This window comes from Hemitrygon akajei, chromosome 27 (assembly GCF_048418815.1).
Source record: "Hemitrygon akajei chromosome 27, sHemAka1.3, whole genome shotgun sequence".
NCBI lineage: Eukaryota > Metazoa > Chordata > Chondrichthyes > Myliobatiformes > Dasyatidae > Hemitrygon > Hemitrygon akajei.
The window spans coordinates 29,806,968-29,824,231 of NC_133150.1; the positions used below are offsets into that span (position 1 = coordinate 29,806,968).

General features: G+C 43.2%; 1 protein-coding gene across 3 annotated transcripts in view; it reads left to right on the top strand.

Moving 5' to 3' along the window:
- The window catches only part of srgap2 (SLIT-ROBO Rho GTPase activating protein 2), a 189,883-nt gene that overhangs the window by 139,675 nt on the left and 32,944 nt on the right, over window positions 1–17,264 (top strand). For all 3 annotated transcript variants that reach the window (XM_073030533.1, XM_073030535.1, XM_073030536.1), the window contains 7 exons: window positions 3,992–4,213; window positions 5,127–5,228; window positions 6,885–7,082; window positions 8,345–8,429; window positions 13,502–13,529; window positions 14,211–14,241; window positions 17,084–17,144. In XM_073030533.1, the coding sequence (XP_072886634.1) occupies window positions 3,992–4,213; window positions 5,127–5,228; window positions 6,885–7,082; window positions 8,345–8,429; window positions 13,502–13,529; window positions 14,211–14,241; window positions 17,084–17,144 (727 nt within the window). The remainder of the gene's footprint in view (window positions 1–3,991; window positions 4,214–5,126; window positions 5,229–6,884; window positions 7,083–8,344; window positions 8,430–13,501; window positions 13,530–14,210; window positions 14,242–17,083; window positions 17,145–17,264) is intronic.

The window sequence follows — 17,264 nt, forward strand, 5'->3', positions numbered from 1 at the left end:
AATTAAAAGATTCTCGAATGAATTCAAGCAGTTCATACCTTAAATAGAAATAAATTAGTCCCTCTGAAAATCAGAACATATGTTACAATCTTAAAATTTGAATTAGGCCGTTCAGAGGTGGTATAAAAAAGCTGGAAACATGTACTCAGATAGCATCTGCGGAATGAGAAAAAGTTAACATTTCTGGTTCAAGACCTTCACTAGAACTATTCTCCTTTCCACTGGTATGGCTGGGTGGCCAGCATTTTCCTTTTTTTAAAAATTTCAGCTTATCAGCAACTCCAGTTTTTTGATATTCTGTTCCAAGAAGTCAGGAAATAGTGCTTCATAGAAAAGCTAATGAAAATCTGGAAGACTTGCCCTAAAGATGTTGGAAGTGGGCCTTAATTGAAAATTTCGTACTAATTTTCATTGATCTTTCGTAGGCAAAGTGGGTGATTAGAATTAAGATATGTAACATCCTTGTTGCATTTGAATGGCAAAGTAATGGGATGGATGACTTTTCAAGATTCGAGTTTGTTTGTCATGTCTACATCGAAACATGCAGTGAAATGTGTCATTTGCATGATCGAACAACTGTTTTCCGCTTTATTTAAGTTGCAAAACATTCGAAGGTTGAATTTTTTTTAAAATTTTTTTTATTAGTTTTTCAAAACATTTTACAAAATTAAAAACCCCAAGGGTTGAATATTTTTGAATACTTATTAGCTGTGCATGGGTTTAGTGAAATCTGAATCATGTTTAAGCTTACTGGCACAGGTTGTGAAATTGGTTGTTTTTGCAGCAACAGCACAGTGCAATACATAAAATGATAATTACAGTAGGAAGGATATATGTTTAAAATTAAACCAAGGAATGCAAATACTGAGCAACAATAGTGAGGTCGTGTTCACAGGTTGGTTCATTGTCCGTCAGGAGATCTGATGGCAGAAAGTACTCGGGTCTTTGCTGCTGAGAAGTGTTGTGCTAACCATGCTAACTCCTCCTGAGTGTCCAGGCTCCTGTACCACCTCCTTGATAGTAGCAATGTGAAGAGGGCTTGGCCAGGGTGATAGGGGTCCATAATGAAGGATGCTGTGCCTTTTTGAGGCATCGACTTTTGAAGATGCCCTTGATGCTGGGGTGGCTAGTGCCCACGATGGAACTGTTTGAGTTTGCAACCCTCTGCAGCTTTTTCCAATCACGCGCAGTGGTGCACATTGGAAATCGATACTGAGGATTCCAGGAGAGTTAGAAATCTGGTGTTCAATTTTCTCACTGAAAATCTCTTGAACAACACCATGTTGAACAGCTTGTTCTTGCATAATGACTGCTTAAATGGATTACACCAGGATCAGAGGGTGAAATGGCATAGAAGGAGTCCATGAGCCTCTTTGGTAGAGCTAGCTAATTAATCCCTTTCCCCAGCGAGGAGATAAAGCATGTTTCCAATTGTTTTGAGAATTTAATCAATGAATCCACATCACCAGTTTTTCAGCGGTTGCATGCCAAATCCTAAGAACTGACTGTTAGAGTATCTGCCCTTTCAAACTCAGAGCATTTGTAGCAAATAGCAGATCGTTGACTTAAAATAAAATTAGGGACAGACAGTAAATACAGGCCTTATCAGCAATACCCAGAGTTCATTAATAAGATGAAAAGGTTCTGAGAAAATTTCACATGTTAATGTCAAGTCTTCTTGTAACCTTCTCTCGTAACCTTCACCATGTCTTCAACCTGAGCCTGAGTCTCCAGAGGGTTCCTGTGCTGTGGAAGACGTCCTGCCTCGTTCCTGTACTGAAGACACCACGCCTCAGTGGCTCCAATGACTACAGACCGGTGGCATTGACCTCCCACATCATGAAGACCCTGGAGAAACTTGTTCTAGAGCAGCTCCGGCCTATGGTTAGGCCACACTTAGACCCCCTCCAGTTCGCCTACCAGCCCCAACTAGGAGTTGAGGATGCCATCGTCTACCTGCTGAACCGTGTCTACGCCCACCTGGACAAGCCGGCGAGCACTCTGAGGGTCATGTTTTTTGACTTCTCCAGTGCGTTCAACACCATCCGCCCTGCTCTGCTGGGTGAGAAGCTGACAGTGATGCAGGTGGATGCTTCCCTGGTGTCATGGATTATTGATTACCTGACTGGCAGACCACAGTACGTGCGCTTGCAACACTGTGTGTCCGACAGAGTGGTCAGCAGCACTGGGGCTCCACAGGGAACTGTCCTGTCTCCCTTTCTCTTCACTATCTACTCCTTGGACCAACTACAACACAGAATCTTGCCATCTTCAGAAGTTTTCTGATGACTCTGCCATAGTTGGATGCATCAGCAGGGGAGATGAGGCTGAGTGTAGAGCTACGGTGGGAAACTTTGTCACATGATGCGAGCAGAATCATCTGCAGCTTAATGTGAAAAAGATTAAGGAGCTGGTGGTGGACCTGAGGAGGGCTAAGGCACTGGTGACCCCCGTTTCCATCCAAGGGGTCAGTGTGGACATGGTGGAGGATTACAAATACCTGGGGATACGAATGGACAATAAACTGGACTGGTCAAAGAACACTGAGGCTGTCTACAAGAAGGGTCAGAGTCGTCTCTATTTCCTGGGGAGACTGAGGTCCTTTAACATCTGCCGGTCGATGCTGAGGATGTTCTACGAGGCTTTGGTGGCCAGTGCTATCATGTTTGCTTTTGTGTGCTGGGGCAGCAGGCTGAGGGTAGCAGACACCAACGGAATCAACAAACTCATTCGTAAGGCCAGTGATGTTGTGGGGATGGAACTGGACTCTCTGACGGTGGTGTCTGAAAAGAGGATGCTGTCCAAGTTGCATGCCATCTTGGACAATGACTCCCATCCACTCCATAATGTACTGGTTAGGCACAGGAGTACATTCAGCCAGAGACTCATTCCACCGAGATGTAACACTGAGCGTCATAGGAAGTCATTCCTACCTGTGGCCATCAAACTTTACAACTCCTCCCTCGGAGTGTCAGACACCCTGAGCCAATAGGTTGGTCCTGGACTTATTTCCACTGGGCATGATTAACTATTATTATTTAATTATTTATGGTTTTATATTGCTATATTTCTACACTATTCTTGATTGGTGCGGCTGTAACGAAACCCAATTTCCCTCGGGAGCAATAAAGTCTGTCTGTCTGTCTCTACTCAAAGGAGAGCAATCTGAACATTTCCAAGCTTCACACATAGCTGGAGTCCCTCATCCCCAGACACGATTTTAGTAAATCTTCTAGTACCCTCTCCAGAGTATTGATCCCTTCCTAAACTATTTCTAGAAGTTCTAAGTTCAAAGTAAATTTTATTATCAAAGAACATATGTCACCATATATCACCCCGAGTTTCATTTCAGTTTCCTGCAGGCATACTCAGCAAATGTATAGAATTGTAATTATAACAGGACCAATGAAAGATCAACCAGAGTGCAGAAGACAACAAACTGTGCAAATGCAAATATAAATAAATAGCAATAAATAACAAGAACATGAGATAAAGAGTCCTTGGAAGTGAGATCATTTATTGTGGGAACATTTCAATGATGAGGCAAGTGAAGTTATCCCCTTTTATTCAAGAGCCTGATGGTTGATTTGTGGTAACTGTTCTTGAACCTGGTGGTGCGAGGCTTGTACCTTCCACCTGATGGCAGCAGCAAGAAGGGATGATGACCTGGGTGGTCGGGGATCTCTGATGATGGATGCTGTACATGTCACGTAGATGTGCTCAATGGTGGGAGGGCTTTAGCTGTGATGTATTGGGCCTTGAAGTTTCAACAGCATTTTGTTGAGAAACAGCACAACTACCCTGGTCTAGAACTCTTCTGTTCATACAAGTATGGAATCAAAATGCTTTAATGACATTTTGTTGAATTATTCACTTATCTCAATACCTTCCGAGACTGGTGCAAGTGCAGGCCCGTTTTTACATTTGGGAATATACAGCGATTCTGTGAAATCTGTCGGGCAACAGGTCTAATCTGTACTCTTTATTTTAGTGCTGTGATCTCGGGTATCATGCCAGTCTAAACCGAGCAATGAGGACGTTCCTGTCAGCGGAGTTTAATGTCGAGCAATCCAAGCACGAAGGGTTGGATATCATTGAGAACGCCATTGACAACCTAGATGCTACCAATGACAAACAGCGTCTTATGGAACTGTACCACACTGTCTTCTGCTTGCCACCAAAGTTCGATTTCCAGCCACACATGGGTGACATGGTCAGTATACCTCTCTAAATTCCATCTTGAAACAGTGCTTGTCTAGCTGGTTAATACGCAATATTCCTGTTATTTCTGATAGACCTGTAGTCTTTGTACAATACTGTTGCAGACCTGTAGTTACTGTTACACAGGTAATGACTTGTATTGATCAGAACTCCATATCAAGACTGTATTGAGACCAATCTTGTCTCTGCAGGACTGTACACCAGGTTTATAAAAAGGGAAGTCTGTATCCATCATTATTCTCCTACAGTGTGATACAGTCACAGGCAAAGGAAAGTGCAGCGATCTCCTAGGGGCCATTTTCTCTCCTGTGCCGCACGCCAACCTGACAGATGTAGTTTGGCCGTTTCCTCATGTGGCTCCATTGCTATTTTAGAATGTCCCAACCAAGAGCTCTGTGTGAGATGGTGGTTTGAGAATGGAGCCTGTAACCAACTTCACAATGAGTGAATGTACAATTAAATTTGGCAACAACATTTACATCCTGAGAGCAGAGACGCACACAAAAAAAACCAAACAATCCACAAAATCGGCTTCAGTGCCAAATGGTGGGAAGTGTCTGCGTCAGTGTGTGTTTGGAATTTGATGAAGAACGCCCAATTGTGCTGGAACTTGGATCAACAGACTCATAAGAACAAGGAGTCCTCTGTACAGTTACTGATCTTTGATACCTCGCATCCCTAGGGGGAAGGATGTGACTAAACCTTTGCAATGGTGAGCATCCCGCGTGTTCTCTCAGCTCAATGGAGTTTCTCCTTTGTATCAGCATAGATGATTATATTCCACTGCGCTGGGTGTAAGTGACGTTCAGGTTGCTCCTTGATGTTCCAGTTTGTATGTTGAGACGAGTTGAAGTGCTCATCCTCTATTTTTCACCAATTCAAACTGCGGTTTTTCGACTCTGCAGGTTTCTCACCTGTGCGCTCAGCAGCCAGTGCAGGGAGAATTGGTACAGCGGTGCCAACAGCTCCAGTCCAGGTTAGCCACTCTGAAGATTGAGAACGAGGAGGTGAGTCTCTCGGCAGCACCGCTGCCAAACGGCTGAGCTCTTCCCTGGCTTGGTTCTTGCCACTGCCCCAATTCATAGCTTGGAGGCATTTTCTCACGGCTGAATGGGTAACATGCATAACCAGACTGGTGCCAATGCTCAGGCTCTACATGGGCTGAGGTCGATAAGAGCAAAGCAGATAACAGGAGGAATACGCAGTCTGCCGCTTGACTCCAGCGAGAGTAAATATTTTCCCTCTGTGTGAAAGGTGCTTCCTGATGTCAGCCCGGCTCTCTCACTTTGTATCAGTGTCCCTGTGGTTCTGGACTGGCAGAATAATAACTCAGCCCTGCCCTTCTTTTTATTCCACTGAGTGTCATTTAATCTTCTCAAAACTTTATTCGCTATCTTTCAAGGCTGAAAAGTCTAAATCGCTCCAGCTTTGTACTTAGTCATGCCTCTGACACTTTGCAACTGCACAAAACATTTAGCTTCTCCGGTCTGTTCCAACAGTCAGTTAGATCCTGGTTGATTTATATCCCAACTCTATTGAAACTCCATTCCCTTATTGGCCTTTACTAACAAAACACTGACCAGTCTCAGTCACTCAACTGACCTTCACCATCCACTGTGTTAGCATGACAGTACACAGGACTCCTAATACCATTTGTGTGGAAAAGTATAGAGATGTCATGATTTCTGCCCTCAACAGTCTTGCAATTATTTTAAGATTATGTCCCATCTTGCTTAATTCAACCTCGAGAAATGATTTTCTTCATAATTAAAAATTCCAGCAAGCTTCTAAACTCAAAGAGCTACGTACCAGATTTAAGGAATTGTTGTCTTAATTTAGCCTTTAAGCCTTATTATCATTCTGGTATCTGGTAAGCTTTGTCACAAGCCCTCTAAGGTCAATGCGTCATTATTATTATGCAGAAGGCAAAACTGAATATCACACTCCACGTGGGGAGGTGTATTAGGTAGTGTTGTGGGGATAATTCTGCTGATGATGTCACTCAACAGTGATCTCTGGGTACCCTCCGTTCAGCGCATCTCTCTGGCCTGTGAACTCATTTGCTTCCTTCTTTCAATATTTGTGACCACCCTCCTGTTTTACCCACACATCCATTGCCTTAAATATGTGAAGAAACCATTCACGTTGAATGTTACGGAAGAATACATTCACTATCTCGAAACTTTCCAGTGTATACTTTTGAAGTCACTTCCACAAAAATATTTAAGAGTTTGGTCAGACAGGATCTGCTTTTAATGAAAGTATGTTGGTTCCCTCCGACTGGGCCACTTTGATATTGACTCTTGGCATTTGCTATTTGGTCTACACCTACCCCGGTTTGTTTGTTCAGAAGTATTGAAAGTAGTCAAATTAGTTTGTTTCCAACTCACTAGTACCTCTCCCACAGTTCCTGTCTAGTTTCTGATATTTTGAGTACTTTGCAGATTCATACCAAGCTTAACTTATAGTCTTTAACCCTGGAATGTTACCACCCCTATTTCCAACCCATGAATGTAAAGAATAAGTGATAAATGCTAAAAAAATTAATTAATGATTTTGAATGTCTGCACATTCAGACTGACTCTTATCCAGTTGTAGGTTTTTGCTAAGTTTTTACAATGGATTTTCTTGCATTAACGATGTCATTTGGTTTGTCTTTACAGGTGAAGAAGACCATGGAAGCCACATTACAAACAATTCAGGACATTGTCACCATTGAAGACTTTGATGTGGGCGACTGCTTCCAGTACACAAACTCCACTGAGTCAGTCAAGTCCACCCTTTCAGAAACCTTCATGAGCAAGCCCAGCATTGCCAAGAGGCGAGCTAATCAGCAAGAGACGGAGCAGTTCTACTTCACGGTACGGTGTCAGGGAGGCGATGTTTCTGGTGCCGATTTTCTCTTGAAGCCATTTACTCTCCTGGGGATGATCACTTAAGCAAAGTTGCGTGGCAGTGACACAGCCAACAGAACTACTGCAGCCCTTGTCCAGTTCTGTCTGTGCATGTCCCCCTGTCTGTGTGTAAAGGTGAAAGAAAGGATTGGGTGTAGATGATGGAGAGAGCAGATTACAGGGAAGACCAATAGTGGGGGATGGAGTTACACTGTGGCCTGGTATAGGCTCGAAGGACCAAGTCCTCTTACATAAGGAAATATGTGTTTATCTTCATGGATTGCTATCTCTGCATTCCCATCCATGAGTTGGGACATGTATGTCTCTCTCCCTGCATTGGAGCTTGCACCATAGATTGCCTGTGTATCCCACCATGAGTTAGATCCTCTGAGTCTAAGTCTGTCTCTCTCTCTCTCCCTCTCTCTCTCTCCCTCTCTCTCTCTCTCTCTCTCTCTCCCTCCCCCCTCCCCCTCTCTCCTCTCTCTCCCCCTCCCTTCTCTTTCCTCTTTCTCTCTCTCGTTCTCTCTTGCGCACTCTCTCTCTCCTGGAATCTCTGCATCACTATCTGCCATCAGCTGGCCTTGGAGTCTGTGTGTTCCTTGTCAAAGGTTGAGGGTTTGTGCATCCTTGCTTTGGCTGGGGACTTTTGAATATCCTATGGATTGCATTCTTCCCCCCATCTATGATTTGGGCATTCTGCTTCCCTCTCCATGGAATGCAGCCTGTGTGCTATTGTTCAAAAGTGGGGCCCCCTATGAATGGAGACTGCACGTCCCATCCGTAGGCTTGGGTCTTCGCAGTGTTCACATGGAGTGGGTGTCCACAGACTATCCGCGAGCGCTGATCTGCTGATTCACCTCCACGGGCTGGTGACATGCTTTTCCCTCCAAATTTCGGACTTAAAGCTACTTTCCTAAACAGAGTACGGTCCTTGAGCTAGGGCAGAGTTGGGTGGAATCTATTCTTCCCTCTGCAGGGGTTCAGCACCTGTTCTCTCCGGGGGCTTTAGGCCTGTGTGTTCCTTTTCGTGAGTTCAGATTTTTGCCTTTAATTTTTCATTTTAGTGTTTGCTTCTTGCTATATTGGAGCGCAAGGTCAGTCGAAAGTTCCCTAAACAATATCCATGCAATTTGTGGATCGTAAGCAGAGTGAATTTTAAAATGGAGGGTGCTACAAATCATTTGCTGTTTTTGTGGAAGTTCACTGTCGTTTCCTGTTCTTTTTCATAGAAGCTGAAAGAGTATTTTGAAGGCAGAAACCTGATCACCAAACTGCAAGCAAAACAGGACCTCCTGCAAAAGACTTTGGGAGAAAGTAAGCAAATATTCTTAATCCTCTTCGTAATCAGTCCATCAGTGGCGGTGTGAAGTCTGTTCAGTATAATTTAGTCTGCGTCTTAAAAACTTGATTCCGTCATTCAAATCTCTAAAATAATTGGATACTCTTTACTCTTTCAGCAAAATGCAAAGTTCAAAGGGTCTGTGTTGAAACATTACATTGCATTGATTTGATTGTTGTGATTGGTGTCACAGCCTCCACTGCAACCAAAATACGGGCAACAATTGAAATGTATATATACATAACTTCAGAATACTTGTAGTTTTGTCTTCAGAGTATTAGGTCCCAATAATAGCTCTGATGTTTTGGTTGGAAATATTCTCCCCTCTTCAACGTAAGAGATGACTAGATTAGCATCGTGGAGCTTTTTAGCTGTAAATGGGCTTAAACTCTCTAAAATTATCCCTATTTATCTAACTGCTATTTATCTAAAGGAATCAAAATGAGTTTTACTTTGGAGATGCTAGTCATGGCTGGGCTTACAGCCAATTTCACTTAAGTCAGACTGTTTGGGTCACCTCCTGGATTCTGCTGTCTCTGCTTTGCTTTCCTCCCAATCTTACGGGTTTTTTTAAAACAACTCTTCCATAAAACACCCAATGACATATAGTAAGGTTTGCCTTTGTCCACCATAAGAGCTTTGGAGGCTGAATCAAGCTTCCAGTTATTCATGGAGTACTACAGCACACGAATAGGCCCTTCAGCCCATCTATTCCATGGTGAGCTGTTATTCTGCCTCATCCTGTTGACCTGCACGTGAACCATTGCTCTCCAAACCCTTCTTATCCACTTACTTACCCAAATTTCTCTTAAACGTTGTAATCAAACCTGCATCCCCTACTTCTGCTGACCGCTTGATCGATACTTGCACCACCCTTAACACATGACCTCTAGTTTCTGTCTCACACAACCACAGTAGAAAAAGCCTGCTTGTGTTTACCCTGTCTATACTCCTCATAAGTTTGTATATCTCTATAAATCTCCCCTCATTCTCCTACACTCCAGGGAGTGTATAGCGTATTCAACCTTTCCCTATAACTCAGGTCCTCAAGTCCCGGCAACATCCTTGTAAATTTTCTCTTACATTTCATGAAACATGACACAGAATTATGTTACTTAATTAGACATCTAAAAACACACCTTGCTGAAGCACAAGAACTAGATGTTGAGAGGTTGAAGCCTTGAACCTTATCCGGGAACATTCCAGAAAAGAACAGGCCTCATGTTTCTTGCATGCCGTCTTTGAATGTTGCTTAAACAAGATCGAGATTGAAAACGGGAGGATTACTTGTTTCAAATGTCATTTAAATTATTGGTAAGGAACTAAAACTAGGATGTTCAGGATCCGTCATATTTTACAATTAGAGTTCCTCATGAAAATCAAAAATACTGCAGATGCTGGAAATCTGAAACGAAGCTGAAAATAGTCGACAAGTCAGGCGGCATGAATGGGGAAAGAACTGAATAATGTTTCAGGTCGAACGTCCTTCATCAGAAACGCAAAAGAGGTAGTTTTCAGTGGAAAGGAAGGTGATGGAGGGAAGTGTTCATTCTTCCCCAGACTTCTCTGCAACTAAAAACCAACTTGCAGTCTCTCTTTTCTGTTGTGGAACGGTTGCTTTTCTTTCTCTTTCCACAGACGCTTCCTGACCTGCTGAGTGTCTTTGGCATGTTCTGTTTAGAATTTTTCATAGGCACTTTAAATGCTTTCACAAAATCTGCTCCTCTAGATGCATTTTTTTAACAGTTAACTCCTTCCTGTTATAGCTGAGTCCAGTGGATGAATCAATTGCTTACTGAACAGCTGAGATCGTAATCTCTTAATTACTGTGTGTGGCAAGCCCTTGTACAGTAAAGTCATCAAGACAGTCCCTTTGCCACGTGCGATAGGGGGTTCACCATACTGGCCAACAGAATTAACGTTCCTGTGGTACCCTTTTTCCAGAAATAAAACTGTGAAGCAAAAACCCAGGAACGTAACGTGACGGAGAGCAAGGGGTGAAGAATCTGTTATGAGAGGTCCTTTCTGAGTCACACACCTGCCATCTGCTGAGATGGAGCTTGGCTTCTGATGTGATCCCAGATTTTTTCCACCCTGGTTGCTTCCGATCCAGGTTCGCCCTGCTGAGCTCAATGCATCGCCGTCTGCTGACGCTGAGCAGCCAGCTCGGGGGAGTGTGCAGCAAGTTCTTTAATCTATACACTCACGTCTCTGACTTGCACCGCCTTGTCCTTCAGTTTGAGCTTTTCTCTGTTGGGTGTTTTCTGTTTATGTAAAATTTAACTCAGTTACTTAACTAACTTTTGCAGACATACACCCCCTCTAGCCTGCTGTGCATAGTAAAAGGCACTAGCAGATAGAATTTACAGCAGAGTACCATGACATTCAACTCAAATGCTAACAATCTAGAACTTACGCTGTACACAGAATCTACTGTAGTCAATCTTATTGCCATTTCTTTCCCACTCTTGTATGTAACTAGGTTCACCTTCATTACATCTACAGTAATCTCCTCAACTACATGCTATGAGAACATTTCCACAGTCTTCCCTCTTTTCGGGCAAAGAGGGATTTTGTGGAATTAACAGTTGCCTGGTACAGCTCTGACCAGGTGAAAACTTCTTTTGCATATCTCAGTTATTAATCAGTTCATAATTTTAATGACCTTCATTGTAGCATCACTGAACTGTTTCATGAAAATAGAATCCTTCCGGATAGTTAGAACTGCAGAGTTTTGATCTTTGTGAATCATTTTTGCTTCATCTTTGGTGTCCCTGCATCCATTGGGTAAAAGTCTGATCATTTCTTACTCATACTAGGGTAGTTCTTGAGTTGGTTAATACGAATGAGGTATCATTCTGAATTCTTCAAAATGAATAGCCCAAGCTAAAGAGTAAAAGGTATCCCAGAGAATACTGAGACCTTCCCACTGGGATTAGTTAATCTGCTGCTGAATCCTTTGTTTGCTCCAGGTTTGACTATTCTCACGCTGCCCTGGCCACCCTCATCTATAAATCTGAACTGATAGAAAATTCTACTTCCATCTCCTAACTTGTACCAACTGGCATTTATATCTTGCTGGTTCCAGGCTTTGAAATCTCTTGAATTTAAACTTAATTGAATTGTTTTTAAACTGACCTGTCGCTTTATTCCTTTCTGTCTCTGTAACTTCCCGCCATGAGATTTTAGTGCTTTTTGAAGTCTGCTCACTTTTTCACTGGGTGATAAGCATACCTTCAACTGAAGTTGCCCTAAACTTTGGTCTTCACTTCTCAATCCTCTCTGCCTCTCTCCTTTCTCCTTTAAACCAATCCAGAAAATCTGACCCTCTGAGTAAGATGTTGGTCATCCGTTTATAATCTCCTCATATAGCTTATTGTCATATGTAACCTGTAACATGACTTACGGTCTTTTAACTGTTGAAGCTTTAAAAATAAAAACCTCTGTTAGAATGTTGAGCAACTCTTTCTATCGAGAGTGTTTAACATTCTGAGTGCTGATAGTGAGGAGATGGGGTCGTACATTCAGAGTGGCATGGGCTTGGATTATTGAGCAGATGCGATACTCTGTGGGGACAATGCAGGAATTAGTAGATTGCCAGCTGGCATCTTGCTGCCTTCTGTGTCTGTTGATCTTGAGTGTCTACACTGATTCAGAGGCAGCTCAGAACCAGCAAAACAGCCAGCCATCAGCTTTCAGAGTGAGAGGGGAGGTAACCAAGCTAACATTTAAATCGTAAGTATCAATTGAAAAACTCAGAGCATTATCTTCTGATACATTGTTCTACATTTTAATTCTAGTTCGATTGAGAAGTCCAAGAACCTTGTAAGTGGAAAGATAGCGCTGCAGGAAGAGAGCTCCTCTGTTGCACAGTTGACATTCTGTGCATCACTGTGTTGGGAAGGGCCTGGAGGCATGATGATGGTGGGGTGGGGGTTTTCATTGTGGGGAGAGAGGGCTGTATTTGAACTCAAGCTCCTTTTAAAGGCCCTCTTCTCATAAATGTTTAGTCTACATTTAACAAGAATTAGACTCCATGTGGAAGAAAGAGAACAGTTGCCAATGCGACTCAATAAAATGAAGCTGTGAGCAACCCAAAACCTGATGCTTAACTTCTCCACTTTCCTTTGTCTGAACCAGATACTAATAATGCTTTTACCATGCGTAATCATCCCCAATATTGTAACAGCTTTCAAAGCCAGGATTCAGGCTTAGGAGTGAGTAAATGCAGACTTTAGATTTCCACCATGCACAGGATGGTGAGTGTTTGCTGTACCCCATGCAGAGAGTTAGGAAAATTGAGACAACGATTGAAGGATTGGGAAATTATGGTGAATTAGATTCTGGGACTAGTCTAATGATTTACTGCTGATTATTAGAAGTCTTGCCTTATTCATTTTTGTATCATTGGTCTCAAACAGCAAACTACAGACCCTTCAGCCTATCACATGGATAGAGTGTCCAGCTATACAATTATCAGCACTCCCTTCATAGTCAAATAGGATTTGGAGACTTCAGTGGCCATCCATATAGTTTATAAATGTTGTGAGAGTTTGCCTGTATCCACCACCTTCTCAGGCAATGTGTTCCAAATTGTAATTTGAGGAGAAAAGTTCCTCAGATCCCCTCTTCACATCTTAAACCTACCCTCTGGTCTTAGACAACCTCTCTTGTGAGGAGAGATTTCTCACTGTCCACCCATTCTACGTCCTGCATAGTTTTGTATACCTCTATCAGGGCTGTCTTGACTACTTCTAATATAAGGGGGGGGGGGGGGGAGATAAAAGTCAGACTATCCAAACTCTACGCATATCAGAAATGTTCCATCCCTGGCACCATTCTGGTAAATATGTTTTAAAGTTGTTGCACAAATTATCTGAATTATTGCCATTTCTACTTAGACTTCAGAGAGTCTGGATAAGAGGCCCACAGTGGCTTGTCCATCTCATTCCTTGATGCTGACCGGCCTATCAGTAATTTACAACATTTTTATGATGTGCTACTAAAATTTCCGTGTTTTTTTTTTCCCCCTCTCTTTTCATTTTAGGTCAGAGAACAGATTGTTCCATTGCCAGGTGGGTCTAATTGTATGGTTTCTCACTCCTATCGTTTTCTTATTTTCCTTAATATCCGTGCTGCCAAGTCAATAACTGTTATGGTTAACGAATGAAAACTGGAAGGCTTAAAACTACCTTTAAGATGAGAAGGTCCAGTTCTGTGTGAAGGTCGGCAGCCCTGTAACTGAGGATTAATCAGCCTTCATCTTCTGCAAGGAAGAGTTTGGGCACGCAGAGGATCTTATTGGCATGCTGACTGTTGTGCCCCTCTCTCCTAGAAACAGTGCACACAAAAGAGATTCTCAGTGCTTTCTTCTGTGTTTCCTTTGCCTCTTGTTGTAAGCCAAAGGTGGAAAAGCCAGCTGGTGGCGTGGAAGTAGCCGGCAAGCTGCCATCCACCTTGGACGTCTTAACATATTGGCCCGCTTGAATGAAATTCTGTTGAACTAGCATTGTTTCTTCCTGTAGTCATGGTAGCAACTGTATAAGTCTACTCCATTTGAAATCGTGGCTCATGATTTTGCTTGTAGGATTAGCAAAGAGTAAGCTGGTTCATTAACACGACCTACACAGCAGTGGCTAGATTTTGATTTGTTACCATTGCATTTCTGTAGTCAATAACCCTCCAGAATTGTGTTCAGTGTTTACCTTGCTGTATTTAATATTTTGTTTCTTTTTGTCTCACCATATCGTGTTCAGCGGGCGGCGGAACTCCACTGTGAGGAAACAGGTAACTCACCAGCAATGCCTCTGTTTTGTTGCTTGAACTGTTTTCACCAATTGTCCCTCGGATACATGTGGCTTACGGAAACCTGTCTGCTGGGAAGTCCATTGTAGAACACACATCTGGTGTCAAGACTGCCTGGATGTCTAAGGTTAAGATTTCATCACACAAGTCTGGCCTCAAGAAATCCAGGCACATGTCCAATCTTTGGGTAGCCAGGACTCACGCACGTTCTGTCTGGAGAGTCATTCTGAAGCTGTTTCCTTACACTCTAGTCGTGGAGCATGTGGAGAAGCTATTCTGTAAAGCCTAACGTGGCTCCTTCCATTCCACTTTCTTGGGAGTTTGTATCCAGCTGCCATCAAGCAATCATTTATCTTTACTTCATGCAGTTGGTTATAAAGTAACTAAGTGGGCCATCTTATGAAAGATATTGAATACTGGCAAAACGCTCCAAAGTGCAAAGGGCAATGATGTACAACAAGCCTTCTCCATCTCTCTAGCTGTCTCTCCCTCGTGCTCTCTCCCTCCTTCTCCCTCCTTCCCTTGCTCTCTCCCACCCCCACGCTCTCCCTCCTACCCCCACGCTCTCCCTCCTACCCCCACGATCTCCCTCCCCCCATGCTGTCCCTCCCCCGTGCTCTCTACCTCCTCCCGTGCTCTCTATCTCCTCCCGTGCTCTCTACCTCCCCCCGCGCTCTCTACCTCCCCCCGCGCTCTCTACCTCCCCCGCGCTCTCTACCTCCCCCGCGCTCTCTCCATCCCCTGCGCTCACTCCATCCCCCGCGCTCTCTCCCTCTCCCGTGCTCTCTACCTCCCCCCGCGCTGTCTACCTCTTCCCCGCTCCCCTCAACCCCACTCCCCACCCCTGCTCCCCTCTTACCCCCGCTCCCCCTCTTCCCCAGCTCCCCCTCACACCCGCTCCCGCTCAACCACTCCCCCTCTTCCCCATCCCCCTCTTCCCCCACACACTCTCTCCCCTCTCTAGATCTCACCTTCACTCTCCCTCTCTGGCTCTCTCTCCCTTGCTCCCTCTTACCCTCGCTCCCTCACTGCCTCTCACCCTCACTCTCCCTTCCTTGTTCTCATGCTCACTGTCTGATTTGCTTTCTCTTGATCTCCCCTGCCCCTCCCCCCCCGTATACCCCCAGCAATAGTTCCTTGGTATCAGTATCATGTGATTCAATGAAAGTATGGTTACCATATCAAATGATTTTTGTGTATTTTCCAATATGGACAAATGTACTAATATGCCTGTGTGTAATAATAGAACCCGTTTGTTCCCCAAGGACAGCCTGTCTTAGAATTAAAGTTGCTACCAACTTGTGTTCTTGTGGTTTGGGAAAGTCATGAAGGAAGAATTTTTCTTCACTTAGGATCAAGCATTATGATGATTCTACAAAGATAGCGGGTGGGGGAGTGTCATGGGGCTGTGAAGTTGATGTAAACTTAAAATTAATGCATAGGTGATAGCAGAGCGAAGGGCGCTGAGTAGGCTACGGTCAATTATGGAAAACCCTGAACATCCTCTACATAGCACCATCCAGAGACAGAGAAGCAGTTTCAGCAACAGGTTGCTATCAATGCAATGCTCCTCAGACAGGATGAAGAGATCAATACTCCCCAATACCATTCGGCTTTACAATTCAACTGCCAGGAGTAAGATATGTTAAAGTGCCGGGGTTAGGACTCAATGTATTTAAGTAAACTACTTAAGAACTTTTTAAAAGCTATTATCAATGCTTTTTGAGAGGGTGATTTTAGATGCATATCATATTTTTACTGAGTTAAGTATTGTATGTAATTAGTTTTGCTACAATAAGTGTATGGGACATTGGAAAAAATGTTGAATTTCCCCATGGGGATGAATAAAGTATCTATCTATCTATCTATCTATCTATCTATAAAGTCAGTTATAGTGGTATGTCGCAAGTGGGAGGAAAGATCAAATGAATGAAGAGTTGCTGTAGTTTTAACATTCTGTGAGCCAATGAGTCAAAGTTGAGATCATGTCTGTATCTTAGCGCAGAGAGAATAGGAGGGAGAAATGTAATAGTTCAATTTGCTTTTTTATTGTCATTTCGACCATAAACTGCTGGTATAGTACACAGTAAAAATGAAACAACGTTCCTCCAGGACCCTGGTGCTACATGAAACAACACAAAACTACACTAGACTATGTGACACAGCACAAGGCTACACTAGATTACGTCAAACAACATAAAAACTAGACTACAGAACTGCACAGGACTGCATAAAGTGCAGAAAACAGTGCAGGGCAGTACAATAATTAATAAACAAGACAATAGGCACAGTAGAGGACAAATTACAATGTCAGTCTAGACTCTTGAGTATTGAGTCTGATGGCTTGGGTTGAATACTGAGTGTAGGAAAGGATTTGGACAATGGGGGAACAACGTAATAAAGTTCAGTGGAGGACAGACTGCATTCAGATCAAATTAGGGGCAAGAAATATTGTGGTGAGAGGTTAGACATCAGTAATGTAGAAATAGTGGCATATTACTACAATCACTGCTACATGTGATTTTCCTGGCTGTCTTGACGATGAATGTAAGAGGGAAACTGAGTCTCACTAAGTCTGTGACGTGCTTACTCAAGCAGACTGCTTGAAAATAATAACTTCAAAATATTGTACATTTGGGAAAACAACTGGGTCAGTAAATCCTGTAAAGAAACTAGGTAGTACTCTAGATAGTTCTCACTCTTTGGAGTAATTCCAGGCTTATGGAAAGGTGTTAGTGAAGGGTTTAAGAGAGCTGTAAAGGTCGGGATGATTTTCTGTGAGATTTACCAGCCCCCGCTGAGAATTCCTTTCTTTGGTTTCTAGGATGGAAGCCACATCATTCCCCTGGTGGTGGAGAGTTGCATCCGTTTTATCAGCAGGCACGGTAAGTGGAGAACCATGGGATGATAAAGAGAAAAGCACACAAGGACGCTGTTTGGCCGTATTAATTCTGACAGTGAAACTGTCAGTGAATTAAAGGCTTAATTTCATTTCTCTGCCCTTT